Genomic DNA, 21,679 nt, shown 5'->3' on the forward strand with positions numbered 1-21,679 from the left:
TCTCGTTCGATCAAAACAACCTTACGAGATGTCAAAGGTCACAACATGGCCGAGTTCAGTGTGTTTTCGTTTTTAGTGTCAGTGGTAGTGCCAGGTTTGTTACTATTGTATGTATTTGTCACCTGTTTGAAACGACGGAATCATGACAAGCAGCCTCCTGTTTATCAAGGGTGGATACCGTGGCTTGGATGCGCGATTGAATTTGGAAGATCTCCTTTGACATTCATCCTTCAAAAACAAGAAGAGGTGGGCAGGAACAATATCAGTACCTATATACTATACTCGGCGCCATTAACGAAGGGTCAAGCTGTTGGTAACACTATTGGTAAGAGTTCCTCCCGTTCCCCCATCCCAAATAATATTTATAAATTAATATATACTAAAATTATTAACAAAACTTAACAGAACAATTACTAGAGAACTCACAAAAATGACTAAAAGTCCAAAATTTAAGTTAGGTTTAGGGTTAGGTTTAGAGAAAGGTTTTGGGTTAGGGGAACGGAAGGAACTCTTTCCACACTATTTCTTAAAAGTTGTAAAATCTTCATTTTTGTTTGAATTATATACAACTGAATGTTTTACAAACTTTCCTATAAGAGTATGGAAAAACACATTGATCAGGCCATTGAAATGTCATTATTACGTTAAAATTCTTTAACATCAATAACAATACTTTATTAGATCTACCTGTGAGGGAATTCTTGTGTAAAGTACAGAGCTCAAACATTGATAAAATTATGAAATTATTTTCATACAATAAATAACACACATATAACATGCTAACAAGCTATGACAAACACTAGGAATGAAAGATTAATACTGGTGGGAACAAAGGATTTCATGGCACCATTTGGATTTAAAACGGGTTAAATTATAACAGCACCCAGAAGGCAGTAATTTATACTCATAGTGAATGGGATGATCTGGATCAGATATAATCTTACGGCCTGACTTGAGAACTCTTTCTTCATATATTTCATTTAGGTTAGCAAGAGATACACCTGCAATTTTACTGGCTAATAAACCTATTCTGGTGAGACAGTTTCTGTTTTTAAGGGACAAGGTTCCATACCAGCATTGTACAGAAAATGCCAGAACGCTCGTATAAAGCACTGATAGAAAAGACACATAATTGATTGATTAACATTGAAAGATCTCAATTTGCTCAAGAAGTGTAACCTTTGTTGACACTTATTGAATATAGCATCTGTGTTTACATTAAAATTCAGTTTGTTATCAATATATGTACCAAGATACTTGTATTCATAAACAGTTTCAACAGGTTCATTGTAAATTATAACTGGCAACTTGGTGTTCTTGTTAGTTCTGAAGTCAATAATAAGTTCCTTAGTATTCTTCATATTCACTTGAAGATAATTATGTTCACACTATGATACAAAGTCACTTATATCATCTCTATGATCATGATGATGCTGTTCATCCTCATTCTGTATGAGCCCAACTGGGGCTGCATTGGTGTACAAGATAAATAATACAGGTGTTAGAACACAGCCCTGCAGTGCACCGATATTTGTCTTTATAGTAGATGATGTAGATGAATTCACCCTGACAAATTGCAACCTGTCAGTCAGAAACTGTTCAACCCACAGCAATATGTTACTGATGATATTCATGGACATGAGCTTCTGCAATAAAATATGTAGTTGAATAGTACTGAATGCTGAAGAGAAATCTACAAATAGGATATGTACCTATGATTTAACAACATCCAAATGTTTATATATAGTATTTAACAAAGACAATTTTGCATCCTCCACACCTCGTCTGGCTCTGTATGCGAACTGAAAAGGATTTAACGCAAGTGTGACATCTCGTATGAGATGTGACAGAACAATCCGTTCAAAACATTTTATAACAACTAATGTGAGGGCATTTGGCCGAAAGTCATTCAATTCTGAAGATTTAGGGTTACTTTTCTTGGGAACCGGGATTATTTCAGACGTTTTCCTAACGGATGGTATTGTATGATTATAAAATGAAAACTGAAATAGCTTATACAATATATAACATAGTTGTTAACATACATTCTGTTACAAATGGCATATTTTTTTATTTAAATTGTCAATATGGAAATCCACCTGCCACTTAATGTCAATGCTTTGAATGTGAAAGTCGCTCTTTCATGGAAAGTGGAGGACAATACACATGCATTGATGCTTCATTGTTCAGGTACCTGTTTGAAATTGCAGCATAAAATGAGACATTTTTTACACTTGCTGAAAGATGTCAGGCTATGTACACACGCCATCCAGCACCAGTGGATCTCCCAGGACTCCGCAGAGCTCTACTAGAGGAATAGAATACAATTCCACCAGCTTTCTTTATGAACTTAATAAGGAGCATGAGAACAAGGTGCACCTGTGTCTTGGGTACACAAGATATTGAATGACCGAGTGTTTGTCATTTTCATTTTGGGAGGTGGCTCTGTACAACTGATGTTTGCTAGTGCTCTTTGAACTTTTTGTCTGTATGTCACGATGTGTCTTGTTTGTCAAACATTAAACATTATGGTGACACTCTTAGTTCTATTTTTTCTGAGAAACTTTTCTTTACATGTGCTATGTATCATTTTACCCTTTATTAATGACGCCTAGTATATATATCGTATTGGCTCGATACGAAAACCTTCATGTGAGGAATTTTTGTCTTGGTGTTTGATGTCAAAACTCATTTGATTAGTTGATACATAAACTAGGAGAAGGAGGGTCATTGATTTTGTACATGACATGCAGGTGGGTGTCACATACTTTGTACATAAATTAAGGATGGGTCATTCACATAGTATATGCTCTCCATAAAAGTCATCATCACCTCCCCCAACCATAAATTATGTCCCTTACTACATACATTTACAATATGATCATGAAGAGCTCAGTGTGGGCACGAACACCAGGGTTAGCATTTTTCATGGCTGTGAGTTCGCCGCCATGTGTGTTGGAATACTCTTCACCTACTTCATATATGTGTAATGCCTTTCCAGTGATACTATAGTTCTCATATTGGGGAACCATCTCTAGTATCTGTATCTAGTGAATAAATGGGGGAAACAACAAAATAGTGTTTGTTATAAATATAATCAGGGCAGGGTTCAAGCAGGCAGTGATGACATCATCAGCTACGTCATTGCATGAACTAGTTGCTTGCAATTTACCATTGTTTACTACAGCAGAAACCTCAATGGATATATACAATTCTATGATATGTAATTCATCATGCGAAAACTTGATGCTCTGTACTCCTAGCTTGTACCTGATTTGAAGCATTTGTCCTTCATTTTGCTGACTCATATACAAATTTGGATTGCCTGCTCACAAATTGAGATGATCCGTACAGAAATCTGGCAGACCCGTACACATTTATATACATAGATTGATATATGTTCATATTCATTTGTTCATGTTAGTTTCACATATTCTGGCAAGTTTAAGGCACTTTTGAGTCAATAATGAATATGCCTTTTTAGTAATCATTAGTATCTTATTCAAAGCACTATTCACAAGTTCAAACATTTTGAGAGCTTTTGATTCAACAGTGGTTTGCACATATTGTATTAATGCTTATGTTACTAAGAAAGGGCCAACCTGCAGAGATCCAAGTTAGAATTGGTCTTCAGCAATCCATGCTTGTTATAATGGTGACTAATAGGATTGGGTGGTCAGGCTTGTGGACTTGACTGACACATGTCATTGTATCCCAGTTGTGTAGATCAATGCTCATGATATTGATCACTGGATTGTCTGATCCAGACTTTATTATTTACAGACTCCCGCCATATAGCTGGTATATTGCTGAATTACACAACAAAAACTAACATAAGAAAGTGTCAGTTTAGTCGCAACCGACCAGAAACACTCACAACATGATGTTCCGAGAAAAGGTCTCTACTTCAGCGTGTGGTAACCACAAGTTGGAGACTACAAAACATATAGCTAGTCATACTGGCTAAGGGTAATCCCAAATATAACTTTGCACACCTGTGATTCAATAAACTCAGTGCAGCCTTGCCTTGGTCATGTGAAACCAATCACCTTCCTTCCCAGAGTTCCTTACAGTCAGCCTAGTACATCTGTGACATCATCACATCTTACACAGCCCATTCATCATGTTCATTTATTTCCTTCTGTTTCATTTCATTTAGATAAACTTACCTCATGAAATGTTGAACTTTCACCAAGAACATATCCTGACATCATGCTGACATCAAAGAGTAACCTTTTCAGTCACTTTTGCAGTTGTAGCAGTATATCTATATAATTATGCAAGACATTGTATAAAGCACACCCAAAAGCATTGGGACTGTCTGTTTTTATTTCAGAATAAGTGCCCTTGTTTACAGAGAAATTCCAACCATGCTAAGAGTCCAGCTTCTGGAGCAGAAACATCCTCATTGAATAAGACTAGCAAAGTTGAGAAGGGGTTATTGTTTGCAAACAGTGCTTCAGAGTGATTGATTTAATATCCCTTTGAAATAGTGGAACAATATGTTTGACTGATTTTATTATGAAAACAATCAGATCAATCATGAGTGATCTTTTGTTTTGTAAACTGATCCCGAAAATGTGCCAGAATTGTTTTTTTCACAAACATGATCAACTGAATATGTGAGGAGATAGAAAAATCATGTTGCTTCGGTACTTTTGTTTGGCACCATTATAAAGTGTAATATCTCTATGTTACAGTTTGGTCCAGTCTTTACATTATGTGTTGCTGGAGAAAGATATACTTTTCTGATGGAGGCTGAAGATTTTGACAAGTTCTTCACCTCTCCAAATGTAGATTTTCAGAAAGCTGTTCAAGACCCAACCAATCGTGTTGGTATGGACACTGTGATTACAATTATGGTGATTTTAGAGAATGATGTTTTGTGTAGAACCTTTCAGTACATTTTTTTTGTTTGATAGACCACACTGAAACTGTCCAGAATGGACTCGCTTTTTAAAAATTATTGTTACATTTGTTTTGATTAAATCTGTCAAGTTGAAATTAAGAACTTTCCTTGTTCCTTGTAATCATAGTTTATTGTATTAGAAAATTGTATTGACTGCATCACATTTATTCCAATTATGTCATTTTAAGGTGAACTTTCATCTCATGTGTTATTTTGTAACTTGAATGAGTGAGTTAATATTTAACGTCACATCGGCAATATCTCAGCTATATCATGACGATTGTAACTTGAAACATATGTTTTATCATATAGCAATATTTCTATACGTTTGTTATTATTGATCATGTTGATAAAAATGTTTGAGATTAGATGAAATTAACAAGATATTTCTTCAGTTTTCAATGATGTTTCAGCTTCAATGCCAAAGAGTTCCTTCTTCAAATATCATACGAAGATCCACGATGCAGTAAAAGGAAAACTAGCTGCCTCACAACTAGCTTTGTTTTCGGATGACTTGTGTCAGAACTTCAGAGAAAATCTCGAAAAGCTTGCAGGAGGTAAATATTAAGGCTAATACTATTACTTATTTCTAAAAATATATCTTTTAGTTTAGTTTTTTTTGGTTACCTATGGAAGTGTATAGAGCATGATGATGTCCAATGTGTGATGCTGCAATACCGAGACTTGTGATTGGCTATATCCTCATCATGCCTGTCAGGTTACAAAAACAATCTTTTCATGAAGTTTATGAATTCATCAAATTCATCCAATTGCACCATTTTGTTCTTGGAAGAACAGCCATGTGTTTCCTTGGGTTTGCTACAAATGGCGACTAATACGATTGCGTGGTCAGGCTTGTGGACTCGATTGACACATGTCATTGTATCCCAGTTGTGTAGATCAATGCTCATGAAATTGATCACTGGATTGTCCGATCCAGACTTGATTATTTACAGACTCCCGCCATATAGCTGGTAATCTACATATTCCACTCATGTATATTTTCAACTCTTGTATAACTGTATCTGAATTTAAAGTAAGATGATGTTCTTTAAGTTCACTAACTTGACATGACAGGAGATCGAGGCTAATATTTCATTTCCTGACGCCATCATTGATTCTTCAGGTCGTGATGACCTGATGGAGGTCGTGAGGTCAGCAATGTACCCTGCTGTCATCAAGAACCTGTTTGGACAGGATGTGTTACCTATAGCTGAGAAGGTGGGTTGTCTGTACCAAATATAAACTTGGAACCAAATGTACTTTTCAGACAAAGATATCAAAGGCATATATGTATTTATGAGACAATAATCATACTTCTTTCAAAATGGCTTTGTTTTATCTTGTCCTGTATCTCATGTTATCATGAATGGTTCAGTGTTAAGAACAGGCTTCACCTGTTAGTGATATAAGCCTGCTCTTATCCAGTGTGTAATGGTCTCTCCACTCTGCTCCACTCTGCTGGAACCCTCATCCAATCAACTGGAAAAACACTTCGTCATATTTGTGTATACATGTATATGCCTCACGTTCCACACTCTGTACATCCAGCGTGATAATGCACTCGTACAGATCTGGGTTAGAATTGGTCTTCAGTAACCCATGCTTGTCGTAAGAGGTGACAAACGGGATCGAGTGGTCAGGCTCGCTGACTTAGTTGACATATGTCATCATATCCCAATTGCGTAGATCAATGCTCATGCTGTTAATCACAGGATTGTCTGGTTCAGACTCAGTTGTTTACAGACCGCCGCCATATAGCTGGAATATTGCTGAGTGCGGCGTAAAACTAAACTCACTCACACTGCTTGATAATGTTACTAGAACCTACACGGAAAAGTAACTCATATTACAGCAAGGAAGTTGTTCATCCATATATCTATTCCGTACTAAGTATTAAGTATTCAGGAGTGGAATAGATGACTTACCACATTTTGTTGTTACCAAGGTTACTTGTTCAGAATTGATACTGGTTTTGAGAAGGTTTGAGGACTGTCCTACTTATTTCACCAAGAGAGTGTTTCTGTACCAGGAAGGTGAATTAATCATCAGGTGTACATCAATATACAAGTATCAACATTTACCATGTATCAACACATGCATTAGTTGAAACAGAAATTGTTCTGTTTGATGTAAACATCCTTGGATTTGGTCAGCTTCCCATGTGTGATCCCTGTCATAGATCCCTGGCTGCAGACTGGGCCAGAATATACAGTACAACCAGAAATTATTGAGAATTTAAAGATTGTAATTTTAAATATTTTTTTCACTCATTACTCACGTATTAAATGTGAATATTAGCAGAACATAACTCCAGATTCAAAGACAGGTGAACAGTTAGTATTTTGTCAAGTCACCATGGGCAGCAATGCAGGCTTCAATGTGGCGGGGCATACTACTGATCAAAGAAGTTAGTAAGTCGTGGTCCATGCTGTCCCAATATCGACCACCTCTTCTTTCATTTCAGCAATATTTGTCAGATTTTTCTTATTGACACTTTCCTTCATAAGTCCCCAAACATTTTCTATTGGATTTAGGTCAGGGCTATAGCTTGGCCAATCTAATAATGTCATATTTTGGGTCTGAAACCAGGCCTGTGAATGCTTTGAACGATGTTTTGGGTCGTTGTCCTGCTGGAAAATCCAAAAATTTCCATAGAACACGTGAGCAGATGGAAGTAAATGTCCCTCGAGAATATCTGTGTACCGCTCACTGTTCATATTCCCTTCAAATACACAGAGGGGCGTTGCCCCTAACACAGATATGCCACCCCACACGTTAAATTTTGGACTGTACTTTAGGGCTGATACAAAGGTTTTTCAGTTTGTTTGGTCCAGAATTTCAGTGCATTAGGAAACAGCCACACAGAACTTCATCTGAGAAAATCACATTGTCCCAGTTAAAATTTCTATGCTGTAAGCACCAGTTCAACCTTCGCTCCTTTTGTTCAGGTTTCATGATCGGTGATTGAATTCCTCTACTTTTCTGCCAACCCATTGCATGCAGCTCAGTTCTAATTGTCTCCTTACAGACAGCCACAGTTCCCCTATCAATCATATCCAACCTTAAGTTTTCTAAACGCCTTTGTTTGTTTACCAAGAATACCAAGCTGCCTCCTGTCACCGACAGTCAATTTTCTGGGCCTACCTGCGCCTCCCTGGTGCTCAATGCCATATCCATTTGCAATATTTTTCAAAACACGATAAACAGTGGACAAAGGGATGCCTGTTCTACTTGAAATCACTTTAGCTGATCTGATGTCCTTGTTATAATACTCTAAAATCAACTTCCTCTTCTCTAAATCATCCATACTGAGGATCACTGAAAATGTCGTCTGCTAGCAAGTAAACAAAGGGGATAACTCTTCACAAACAAATGAAAAAAGGATTAACTCATTTGACAGAAAGAAAATATACTAGTTTCATGGTTAGCACTTGCTGCAGACTGGGACAATGCATGATTTCTTTTTAGTTTTATGCTTTATCAGCTTTTTGGGAGTCCAGGACATTATTTATGTATATATATAGAGAGAAACAGACAAATTTTGATGACATGTGAATTCCTGAACAAATGAAAGCTTTAAGTGAAAAAATTTAAAGCTTTTGAAATGTGTTTGTTTTTTCAGGAGGAGTTTGACTTATTTACAAAGCACTTTATTACCTTTGATGATCAGTTTGAGTATGGAGCCAAATTGCCCGGTGTATTGCTCAGGTGAGTACACATTCGGTACTGCTGGTTTAGTGGACAGAGAACATCAGCAAGAATGGGTGGAGTGTTAAAGGGGCTCTCGGCTCAGGTCATTTGGCAGTCCAAGCAAGCTCAATTCAAGGTCTAGCTTGTATTTATTTATCTGCTTGCTCAAATTTTATGAAGTGGATTATATCAGCTTTAATATGATATGTCTAAGTACATATCGGTAATGTCTCATTACACACCTTAATGCAAATGTAGGAGCTCAGATTGTGGAGCATTGTTTCCCTGGTGTAGGGCTGTCTGACAGACATATCTCGCAACATTGTACCAAAACACAGCATCGAAATATTCATATGCATATAATTACCAAATATACTTGCCATCTATGGGATTGTAGAGTAGATTTGTTGGTAGTTTACTGTTGCACTCAGCAATATTCCACCTATTTGACAATCAATATAGATAAGCAAGTAAGTCAAATATGCATCAATAAATAGCAGTTAGTTCCTGTGGCTGAATGCCTACTTTAGTTAGCCTTTCGAATATGCTTTAGCTACAAAAGAATATACAACAGAAATTAAAAACTTTACCTTAGTTCTGTTTCTAGGACTTAATGAAATGAATCAGATTGATAAACATCACAATACGGAGCTGTACAGAAACACCCAGATTCTGGAGTGAAGTCAGCTATGTTGTTGTTTACAGGGAGTGGTCAACGTCCAAGCAGTTTCTACTAAACATCTTCCGGTCAGTTGTCAGCAAGATTCAGATGCATGAAAACAACAGTCCAGCAAAGAAAGAAGTAGGTTGGTGAAAATCCTGAAAGAAACTTGTGTAAATCAGCCTAGATTGAAAAGGAAATATCAAATTTGCGCTTCAGCATTTTTTATTTGTCATGTCAAGGCTCAGGTTAGCTGTTAATAAAACACATTTGATTAAATGACGTGATGTTGTGACATGAAAGTGTTCTACAGATCTAATGATACCTGAGTTATGAATACACTATACCAAGAAAGTAAAATCTCAAACATAACAGATATAGGACACCAGAGTTTAAAAGAAAATCAGTTTAAAAGTGTCTGACTACTCTGCCTTTGATTTGTAAAATATAGATGTTCAGCTCATAATATCTACCAGAAGGTATTATTTTTATGGCATCTTTACAACACTATGTGGTGTTCATGTCAAATATTGCCAGAGCAGTTATTGTGAAACATAATGCTGACCCATTAGGATCCCAGGATTGCGGTAACTGCACATTGTAATCTGTGCAATCTATGTTGGTGACGCATCCTTTCTCATTTGAATTTGCACTATTTGAATTGCCTGCTTCGTGCTTTTTTCGTCAAACATTTGAAGTTAGGTTTCTGATGATAGCAAAGGATATAATTCAATTGAACTGCTATCACCCCTCAGTAAACATCGATGGTGTTCTTGTTAGCTGAGGAGTTTGTGTAGCTCTAAGACAGGAATACTCCCATTAATTTAATGATGCAGTTAAGGCCAGGGGCGACACTTGCATAAATTTGGTGACCTATTTATTGCATGATTTACAGTATAGCATCTTACAAAGATAAATAAATAACTGTGTAATCCTTTTGGGTCGTGTGTAGTAGATACATTGTATATCCTTAATACTGGCACATGAACTTGAAGTGGATGCAATTTGTTTTCCAGACTCTTCTGCAGATTGTTTGTGGTATAGCAGACCAGGACTGTATGGCCAACTACAGCCTGCTGTTTCTGTGGGCTTCGCTAGCTAATGCCATCCCGGTATGTCCAAGTAGTAGTGTTCGTCTGCCTGTTAAACAGTGCTGATGTGGGTTGACCAGTTATTTATCTATGAAGACACAAAAAACAACGACACTCCCCATAGTTTTTACCTCACCCCAAGTGCCTGCCAGTCTATTCGGGCCATGGATGAAACTGTCTTTGTCAAGAACATCCGCCCTTTAACTCTGACACAGTATATCTCTTCATGAACATCAGACGACACATCCGTAGAAGGTCTCCTCAGCAGAACACTAGCAAACAATCACTGCCCAATCAAAACAAAGGATGCATTAGAAGAATGATTATAATTTTATGAATATACAACTTTATTCTGTGAAAGCGACGTTTTGACATAGGTTCTACAACATAAACCAGCGTTATCAGGCAAGTGATTGTTTTTAGTCATAGTTCAGTGAAATAAAGCCACAGATATAGAAACACATAATGTGTTTTTTCTTCAGTGCATGTTTTGTTTTCCCCTTAGATAGCCTACTGGACGCTGGCTTTCATGATGCAGAACAAGGATGTCCTAAACAAAGCCAAACAGCAAGTGGACAGTGTCCTTAAGGCAAAATCTAGCGGTCAGTTTCTTCATCTATGTTCATGACAGTGTTGTTTTACGTAACCATTAATGGCCTGGCACCTTGACTCCTCACATAATGCAAGGGCATGATAGTATATTGGTTTTGAAGGGAATATTTCTGCTGGTTCTTAAGAGACTACTAACATTGGGCGAGTTTTTGTTATGGTTTCAAAGATATTTATTATTATCAGTCATTTTCTTCAAAACATGAAATCGTCTCTTGAAATGGAATTCTCTCTTTAATATGTATTGCTCATGTTGATCAATGGGGTAGAAATACACAGAGGTACTGTTGCAGGGATTTAGGGGAAGAACAGGTCCCCTGTGTCCAATGTGTGTTGTAAAAAATGATGGATTAGAAGTATGACTCTGTGACTCACTGTGTGTAATTGTATAGTGTGGATCTCAAGGGGTATTTATAACCTGACTTGACTATTGACTGGCTATAATAGTGACTCTTAAGTGAGTGAGTCAGACCTGCCACAGATGCCCTACCTGAAGTATACTGATTTATGTTGTAGTGAGTGAGTCAGACCTGCCACAGATGCCCTACCTGAAGTATACTGATTTATGTTGTAGTGAGTGAGTCAGACCTGCGACAGATGCCCTACCTCAAGTGCTGCATGCTGGAGGCTATCCGACTGCGGTCACCAGGGATCATCACGAGGAGAGTGGTCAAGTCCTTCACTGTCAAGGTTGATATTTGTAAAATGGAACTACTCAATGTTTCAAATAAGGATTTTAGAAATGCTATAATAAAATCTTAGCTGTGTTTTTTCAAATTCAAAGTCATATGCAGTCTGGAAGCTTGGAACATAATGTATAAACATGATCAGATCCCATATTAGGGTCATATGCAGTCTGGAAGCTTGGAACATAATGTATAAACATGATCAGATCCCATATTAGGGTCATATGCAGTCTGGAAGCTTGGAACATAATGTATAAACATGATCAGATCCCATATTAGGGTCATATTCAGTCTGGAAGCTTGGAACATAATGTATAATATACATCATAGATCATTCAGAAATAACCACCCATTGTATGTGATGTTTTTGGCTGTAGTTTCTGTTTCTATCCTGCTGAATCCTTTGACCTTACACATCCATGGTATCTTGTTCCTCCTCTCAAACCTATGGGCTATGAGGCTATGTTTATTTATAAATTTGATTAGATCAATATTAGCTCATGACACTGGTTCCTGGAATTCCAGACAGATGATATGTATTCTAGCATGGTGGAGATAGTGAATGTGTCATTAGTGTGTGTATATATATATATCTGTGTGTTGTGTTCAGGAGATGACTGTACCGGCCGGGGATATGCTGATGCTGTCACCCTACTGGGCTCATCGCAACCCCAGATACTTCCCTCAGCCCGAACAGTTTCGCCCGGTATGACTTCCCATAAACAGTTGGTGTGAGACTTTATTGAATTGTTATTGTCATGCTGGAAATTGTTATGTCAAGTTCACTGAACATGGTCGGAAACAGTGACACACATCACATGCTCCCAACAATCAGTGTAACACTTGCTGAAGTGCTTCTCACCAGGTACCATGTCAAGTGTGGTTGGTTTGTTACCCCGTGAAGATCCGGGTTAGAATTGGTCTTCCACAACCCATACTTGTCGTAGATGCGACTAACGGGATTGGCTCGCTGACTTGGTTGACACATGTCATTGTATCCCATTTGCTTAGATCGATGCTCATGCTGTTGATCACTGGATTGTGTGGTCCAGACTCGATTATTTACAGACCGCTGCCATATAGCCGGAATATTGGTGAGTGCGGTGTTAAGCAACAGACCAACCAACCAAATGGTTTGTTAGATTACATGTGTTAAGCAAATGTTTTGGCAGTCACCAAACACGTATATCAGTGTCTTGGTTCTAATAACAAATAACAATGTTGCTCACTCATGTAGTGAAAGAATAGAACTTGCATCCTGGAACAGATATGTCGATAACGTTGTAGGTTGAGGCATGGGACTTTCTGTTTCCCAATTTGTGTGTTGGCCATTTGTCTTTCTGAACTGGAAGTAGTTACGATTTAGTTATTAGGGTATCAGGAGGCAAAAGACTTTCTGATCTAAGACATGTGTTTTCCTGTACTGCAAGCATCAAGCGATGCGTATAATGTTGGAGGTTTGGGGGATTCAGGAAAAGGACTGCTTCTTGTTTTGCATGTTACACAAACACCTTTTGGTTTTCACATTTGAGGGGATTCAAACCCCATCCCCTGCCCTTGGATCTGCCGCTGTTATATATGTATATGTCAACAACAGTCACAATACATTGATGTTTTGCTAAGCATTATGATGGATATATATACAAGACCCTTTTTCTGACTTTAGGATCGCTGGGAGAAAGCAGATTTAGACAAGAATGTCTTCTTACCAGGGTTTGTAGCATTTGGAGGAGGCCGCTACCAGTGCCCTGGAAGGTGAGGTGTTGTACGTTATACCTGTAAACCTGCCAGGACAGTAAAACTCCTGGAACAGATCTACTTGTTTCCATGGTCATATTGTAAAGTCCATAATTAACTGGTTCTTTGGACTCAAAAGTACAGACTTCCTTCTGACCTGTGAAGACTGGGTTACAATTGGTCTCCAGCAACCCATGGTGGCCGTACGAGGCAACTTTTGGGTTCTAGTGGTCAGACTCGCTTAACTGATTGATACATGCCATCGGATCTAACTTGGATAGTTTGATGCTCATGATGTCAGTCACGGCATTGTCTGGTCCAGACTTCATAGACCACTGTCATATAGCTGGAATATTGCTGAGTGCAGTTTTAAATAAACAAACCAAAACAAACTGGTTACCTTCAAAACGTTGCATCACTCACTTCTTGTCCAAAATGGTACTTGGATCCAGAGGAGCAGCAGGGATGCATTTATACAGTCGGAAAATTCATAAGAATTTGAGTATACTAAAAAATGTTTAACACATTTTGGTGAAGTATTTTCAACAAAATTTTACCATTACTCAATGCAAGTTGCCAACTAACAAAATGTACACTTCTTTATTTAATAAATGTATTGGTGCTTGAACCATGTTCTGTTTATAAAAGATCATATCAATATCATAGGATTACGTCTATCCTTCAAGTGAAAGATGGTTGTGTATTGTGGGGATTTGTGATCTGAATGGACATTCAAGTGACACTCTGTTTGGGGTAGAAAACAGCATCCCATTGTCAGATATGTGGCATCATGTATTTCAGATGGTTTGCCCTGCTGGAGATCCACATGTTCATTGCAATGTTCCTTCAGAGATTTGACTGTAAGCTGATAGATTCATTACCTGAACCAGTAAGTACAACCTGTGGAAAACCCTGAAGCGTTTCCGTAGGACCAGTTTTCAAATTCTACAACTTTAGTTTAAAACCCAAACTTTAAGCAATGAGAAACATTTTATTTTAAATCCACATCGAAAAACTACCTGCAAAAATGGGGAATAGTGAGACACTTTACATGGAGCATGAAATGGAGCTTGATCCTGTGAATAATTGAGCAGAATTGTGATATATCTGTGTGCATTTACTTAAGTCATTGTTTATTTTTAATTTTTGTTCTTTGTACCGGGGTATATCTATTTTAAATGTGAAGATTGGTTGCTGCCCTCCCCAAAATCTTCAAAGCAGTCAGCATTTAAGTTTGTAAATGTAAACAGTGAATTCCAAAACTTTAAGGAAATAATCAGAATTTCATAGATATACTGGACCAAAATAGTTAGGGATGTATGTAAATTTTGAAATTATGAATAATGATCTATTTATTCATTGAGACACTGATAAAAATACCAATATCCCTAACTTATTTTGGCCAGTATATTTATCTGTTAAAAAGAATTCAGCTTTGGAATCCTCCAGGATTGTCTGTGTCCCTTTTCCTAGACATTATGGCCATTGTCAAAACTTAATCCTCAAATGTTAATTTGTTTAGACTAAAAGAGCTTACCACAGCAGCTTATACTAAACAGTGAACTGCCAACTCTCAATGCCTGCAGACAACATTTCATGGTTTATCTGTTCATAAGAAAGCTGTTCAGTTTCGTCATATCACTTGAATGCCTGATATGAAGGTAATGTTGTTCTGTTTCAGAGTCCACTGCATTTGGTCGGCACACAACAACCTCGCAATGCTTGCTGCTTTCAGTACAGTCTACGACGGTAGTTAGACGTGTTCAACTGACTTTGGCTAGTTTTGATTTTGAAGAAGTGTTTGGGAGAAGGTGACTAACATGAGTTTGGATGGACACCATTGCTGAAATATGATGCATTCAATGAGATAGCGAATTTGTGGTTATTGAAATGTGAATTACTGTGCCTGTGATTGTATTATACTCTTTAAATTTCCCTGCGAACATGGACTCAGATACAAAGATTTTGCCAGTGTGCTCAATTGCAATCATGATTCATACTTATTTAATCATAATGACATGTTTTCAAATGATTTGTGTGTTATACATTATACGGGTAAATAATTTAACCAACATTTAAACAAAAAAATTGTTTGTGGTTTTTTCACTTTTTATTATAAAATTTCAGAGTTGATGACATGTTTATTTATTGGAAAATAATTACTGATCTGTCCTAAGAATCTAACATGATGAAAGCTGAATATGTCATGTTGATGGCTAATGGTTACTATGAAAACAAAAGTGAATGAAGTCCCAGAAATACCTGCAACATACTTAGAAATGTCAATTAGCGCATGGCAAAGTCAAGCCAAATCATGGAAAGGAAAGATGTTTTGGAAGAACTACATCTGGACAGACAGTAGTTGCATGTGAGAGAACATTAATTGAGAATATCGTTATGTAGGGATGGGTGGAACCACAAATATCAGACGATATATAACACATCGATTATAAGGATGCGGTGATTGTGTGTGGTACTGTGTATAGAGCCCAGGTCACAAATCTGTTGAAGTTAAGCAACGTCGGGCGCGGAGAGTTCTTGGATGGGTGACCGCATTTGGCAGCTTGACTCCTGAGAGTTTCTAGGACTTCAGTCCTGCCCCACAACGAAGGGCATGTGATAAATGTGGTCTCACCTTAGGCAAGTGAGTTTGTTAAAAATTGCCTCTGTTCAGTCTCCAAAAAATGTGTACCGGGGGGATAAGTCATATGACTATTAACCTTATGGCTCACAGGCAGCTTTGGTTATCTGGCGTAATAATGTGTCAGGGCTTTGAGCATGCACAAGTGTGTGGAAACAGGCGCCTTATAGATAGCCATTATTATTATTTATTGTGTGACAAGAGGATATGTTTGACAGGCATTTTTATGTTTAATGACATATCTGTACATTTTGTAGCAAAGTTTACAATTATGTTTTACAATTTATCTTAAAAACCATTTACTTAAATCTACATTGTTAAATATTCAGGCACATTTTTGTTGTTATTTTCTTCTGGACCAGTGAATTGTTGGTGCCCTTTTATAGGTATATTGATTGTCTGAATATAATCATGTTTCATGAAAATGAAAAGAATAATAAAAAAATCACTATTGACATAGTATGTTTGTGTTCTTTTTATGGGGGTATGATGAATGGTGTTGACAACTGTAGTTAAGGAGATGGGAGTATGGTGAATGGTGTTGACAACTGTAGTTAAGGAGATGGGAGTATGGTGAATGGTGTTGACAACTGTAGTTAAGGAGATGGGGTATGGTGAATGGTGTTGACAACTGTAGTTAAGGAGATGGGGTATGGTGAATGGGTGTTGACAACTGTAGTTAAGGAGATGGGAGTATGGTGAATGGTGTTGACAACTGTAGTTAAGGAGATGGGAGTATGGTGAATGGTGTTGACAACTGTAGTTAAGGAGATTGGGGTATGATGAATGGTGTTGACAACTGTAGTTAAGGAGATGGGAGTATGGTGAATGGTGTTGACAACTGTAGTTAAGGAGATGGGGGTATGGTGAATGGTGTTGACAACTGTAGTTAAGGAGATGGGGTATGGTGAATGGTGTTGACAACTGTAGTTAAGGAGATGGGGGTATGGTGAATGGTGTTGACAACTGTAGTTAAGGAGATGGGGTATGGTGAATGGTGTTGACAACTGTAGTTAAGGAGATGGGAGTATGGTGAATGGTGTTGACAACTGTAGTTAAGGAGATGGGGGTATGGTGAATGGTGTTGACAACTGTAGTTAAGGAGATGGGGGTATGGTGAATGGTGTTGACAACTATTGACAAGTTATGGAGATGGGGGTTATGGTGAATGGTGTTGACAACTGTAGTTAAGGAGATGGGAGTATGGTGAATGGTGTTGACAAGTATGTAGTTAAGTAGAGATGGGGTATGGTGAATGGTGTTGACAACTGTAGTAAGGAGATGGGAGTATGGTGAATGGGGGTATGGTGAATGAATGGTGTTGACAACTGTAGTTAAGGAGATGGGGGTATGGTGAATGGTGTTGACAACTGTAGTTAATGAGATGGGAGATGGTGAATGGGGGTATGGTGAATGGTGTTGACAACTGTAGTTAAGGAGATGGGGGTATGGTGAATGGTGTTGACAACTGTAGTTAAGGAGATGGGAGTATGGTGAATGGTGTTGACAACTGTAGTTAAGGAGATGGGGGTATGGTGAATGGTGTTGACAACTTGAGTTAAGGAAATGGGGGTATGGTGAATGATACTTTATGCAGTTGACCTTTTAATCGATTATTAAATTCAAATGTACACTTGATAATTAATTAAGCACAGCCTTAATCCAAGGGCAGTAACAGTTTGGTCCAACCAGGCGATATGTAAGTCATACATGTAAGTCATGTGGTTCACACAATTACTCAAAAGCTACAGTTGCATGTTCACGAGCTGCGAAGGCACCAAGTACATTGGGGTATATATTAGATTGTCGCAGTTTGTCCACTACAGTTTCCTGAACTGGTTTAAAAGTGGACAAAACAAAAACATTGTCATTTGCAAGACGTATACTTGATGGCCAATAGGCGTGTCCTGTCGCAACATCCTTATAACTTGAATATTTACCACAGGGATATCAGTGAAGTACAGGCCCATCCAAAGACCTAGGAGACCAAGGAAGACCAAGGTCCGTGATGTCCTAATTCATCTAGCAAGACACAATTCGCTGACCCAAGCCGAAGAACTGGACCAGTTATGGAAAAAGGGAGTCCGACTCTTCATCGGTGACTTTACCATCAGAAAGTGGGCTGCTGGTCTGAGAGAATGGCGTCCGACCAGGCATCCCGTCCTCACAGTGCCCGATATGAACCCCATCGAACATCTTTGGGACTATCTTGGAAACCAAGTTTGAGGTAGAGATCCTTCAGTTCAAAACATGCAGGAATTCTGATGATGACGATTCGACGCTTGATTGCGGAGACTGGCAGATGCTATCACTGCGAGGCGTGGCTGCTCCAGGTACTGATGTGGTCGCCAGTGGTGGTTCAAGAGATGTGTTTGACGCCGTTTTGAACTGTATTTCAGTTGTGTCACAGCTGTGACAACTTAATGTTGGAGGAAAACCCCAATTTAAGTTGGTATTAAACCATCGAAATGTTGGATTGGGAACCCTTGATCAGGGGTTTCCAACTTGAGACTCCGCCAGGCAACTGGATCTTCCGCTCCTCCGTGTCATAATGAAGAGTGCGCGGTGAGATGAAAGATTCAACAATGACTACTTTCAACAACCCAGAGAAACAATGAGTATAAAACTTGACCAAATAGCAGCCAGTTTGCCTCCTGGACTTCCCATCGGACCACATCATAATGTATAAAGGCAAGCATGTGTTTTGGGATTACAAAACGTGCAAGCAACAACGGAATACATAAAAGGGACCTCAGTATATGTAGTGCTTAATTAATACTTCTCTGAACATTTTTGCTCATGATATTACCTCAACACGATATAATCGGGGTTGGGTTTTCACTGATCAGACAGAACATTGCAATTGCTGCATGCCATCGAAGTGCTAACATCACGACCAACCACTGTAGTACATCACTCGATAAAGTCAATCAAGCTGTGTCTTCACATGATGCAGTAATGCTTAAACAGCTGGTACCCCTGTGATTATGTCATTTTGTGGCAAAGAGAGAACACATAAAAAGAAATATTCCTCTGATTTTATGGCGTTATCGGGTTGTTATGCATGATAATAAATCCCAAATTCTCATTCCCTCTGTTCGTTGATTGTTCGACGTGTCTCAGGTTGTTGATTTAATCTTTAGTGTGTGTTGGTATAGTTCAGTTTATTTAGATATTCTAGAAAAATCGTCATGGCAAGTATTGAGTACGTGCGATTATTATTTTAATTGATACCACATGTTCAATTCACTTAAACATATAAATCTGTTGATTCACTAGAAAATTAAAGAGCTTGTTGGACTGAGGAACACGGTAAGAACTGCTTCTATAATACAATGCATTTCAGAGTAGGTGGAGAGAGGGGTAACTGACCAAGTATATTTACCATAAAGTAACTATTCTGCGATGTTAATGGCAGATAAGTTAATCACAACAAAACAAATCAAATCCATTTGCAAAACATTTTCTTCAGTAAACATTTACCTATCACTGATATTAGTGATGATTATGACAGTGTGAGACTTTTACAACTGTGGGAACGCCATGAACACGTCTATGAAGTGTTATCAGGGTAATATGGATTGGAAACAAGTGCCGGACTTCATGTTGAGTCACGTCTAAGGGACGCAACTCTGTACAGCCTTACTTACATAGCTGGGCAAGAATTGCCTCCCTTTAAAGTACAAACACGGTATTTCATTTGTTGATCGGAAGTGAATATTTCCATTTGCATCGTTTAATATCGATAACTTCAGCTAATATTTCAAGGGTGAGGTTACAAGATCACATCAGGACACACACAAATGTTGACACTATTTATCTGATCCACACAGAACCATTGTTTAGCTCTTCTGCAGGGATTGTGAAAGGCAGGGGCCATGGGCCATTTTGCACATTAGTATAAAAAATGGCCCATTATAATTCTGAAGTTTTCTATTGATACAAGGGCAGTGGCCCATTCTAAATTCAGAAAATGGCTAATAATCTTGAAAATGGCCCATTGTCAAAGTTCTCTATCCCAATCCCTGCTCTTCTGGTTACTTTTGAAATGCTTCATTGTGGATTCTTTAAACCTAGGGCAGCCTTAACATTCGTGACTGACTTGGTTAAATGTGTAGTGAATAAAACAAATTTTCTTACATACTTCGGTATGCATGTAGGAACTACTCGTAATGAAAGTAGTTTTACGTTTATTCTAGTATGGTGAATGGTCATTTAAAGTTATAATATGAAGAGTTACAAAGTATGACGTTCATAGCTTAAACACAAAGGTTTTAGTTCTTCTTAGTTACATGTTATTTATAAGCAATATCTGAACAATATCTGCAAAACGGTTACCAATATCTATTAACATTTTACATGATGGCGCTCAGGTAAACTGCGTGATAATATAATAATCAATGATTAAAGCCATAAGGAAAGGTGTAGAAACAACTAACCATTACTTGACACGTACAGGATATGCAACATGGTTTTCATTTATAAGTTCTCAATGAATACATAATAAACCACCGTCATTATCATTACATATGTGTCTACAATTCGTGAACTAATGTGAACAATGTGAACTACAATTCGTAACATTGACTATAGAACAAATGACATTCAACGTTGTAGGGCCGAGCGGCAAAGGTATCTAGCCCATAGCCTATTCACAACAAATACGAATATGTATATGTTACAGGAAATATGTACAATCAGTAAATATGTATAATTACTGAAAATTTCAGGAATTATGTATATTTACTGAAAATTTCAGTAATTATACATAATTCCTGATATTTAAGAAACAAAATTATACATATTTACTTAAATCATTTGAATTACTGAAATATTGATATTACTCAGTCAATCTGGTTTTCAAAGATATGTCTTCGTTTTTAGGAACAAGGTCCAGCACATTGATTTTCATGAATTTTATTTCATTGTGTTCATGATTTTTTATTTGAACATGGGAGTTTGGAGTAACACATTGAATCTTTGCCTTGCCTTTGCCTTGGTCTGACAACGCTTTGAGCCAGCACAGTTGCATTTAGTGAAACCTTGTCCACTACAGTAAGAGTGTTGGTGAACAACTTGCCGAAGGGAAACGGTTTTCTCCGTGTTGAAATCATCTGCAGAGTACAGTCTCGTAGCACACACACGTCGAATTGGTTATGAGCATACTTCCCATGAGCACACCACTTTTCACTGCTGTAGTACTAGTCCAGTCATCCTCGTTAGATTTTGACCTAACCCACCACAAATTGCAACAGAAATGATTTCAACTGGTTTAAGACTCTGAAGCATTCCTATATAACATATAAAAAGTCTAGGAAAATATCAGTGGTGGAACAAGGTCAAATTCGACCCTCAAGGTCATAGGGGTCATCTTCGCTTTCGAAATCTTAGATGGAAATGCAAACTTTTTTGTAATCCCAATTGTGTCATATTATATATCAAATTAAAGCTCAGATTACAGGCTTTTCAGAAATATATGGTTTAATAGGGATTAATCTCATCAAATTTGTTCTTTTTTAAAAAAACGTTCCGAAAAATATGAAAATCGTACCCGGACGTCCACATGTATATGTATGCTACGATTATGCCAAACTATCACAACATCAGCATCACCAGTGGCTTGAACTGTGTCACATCCTTCAAGTTCTAGAT

General features: G+C 37.8%; 1 protein-coding gene across 1 annotated transcript; it reads left to right on the forward strand.

Annotated features, from left to right (window-relative positions):
• Positions 1–15: 15 nt before the first annotated feature.
• On the forward strand, positions 16–15,313 carry LOC124282671 (24-hydroxycholesterol 7-alpha-hydroxylase-like). The gene is made up of 13 exons (XM_046718695.1): positions 16–246; positions 4,701–4,836; positions 5,323–5,466; positions 6,036–6,130; positions 8,535–8,620; positions 9,308–9,404; positions 10,280–10,375; positions 10,860–10,956; positions 11,538–11,653; positions 12,260–12,355; positions 13,316–13,404; positions 14,188–14,275; positions 15,068–15,313. The coding sequence occupies exons 1-13, from the start codon at positions 46–48 to the stop codon at positions 15,137–15,139; spliced, it is 1,413 nt and encodes a 470-aa protein (XP_046574651.1). The 5' UTR covers positions 16–45; the 3' UTR covers positions 15,140–15,313.
• The last annotated feature ends 6,366 nt before the right edge of the window (positions 15,314–21,679 follow it).

Source organism: Haliotis rubra, unplaced genomic scaffold (genome assembly GCF_003918875.1).
Source record: "Haliotis rubra isolate DU_JTF1 unplaced genomic scaffold, ASM391887v1 Scf300, whole genome shotgun sequence".
NCBI lineage: Eukaryota > Metazoa > Mollusca > Gastropoda > Lepetellida > Haliotidae > Haliotis > Haliotis rubra.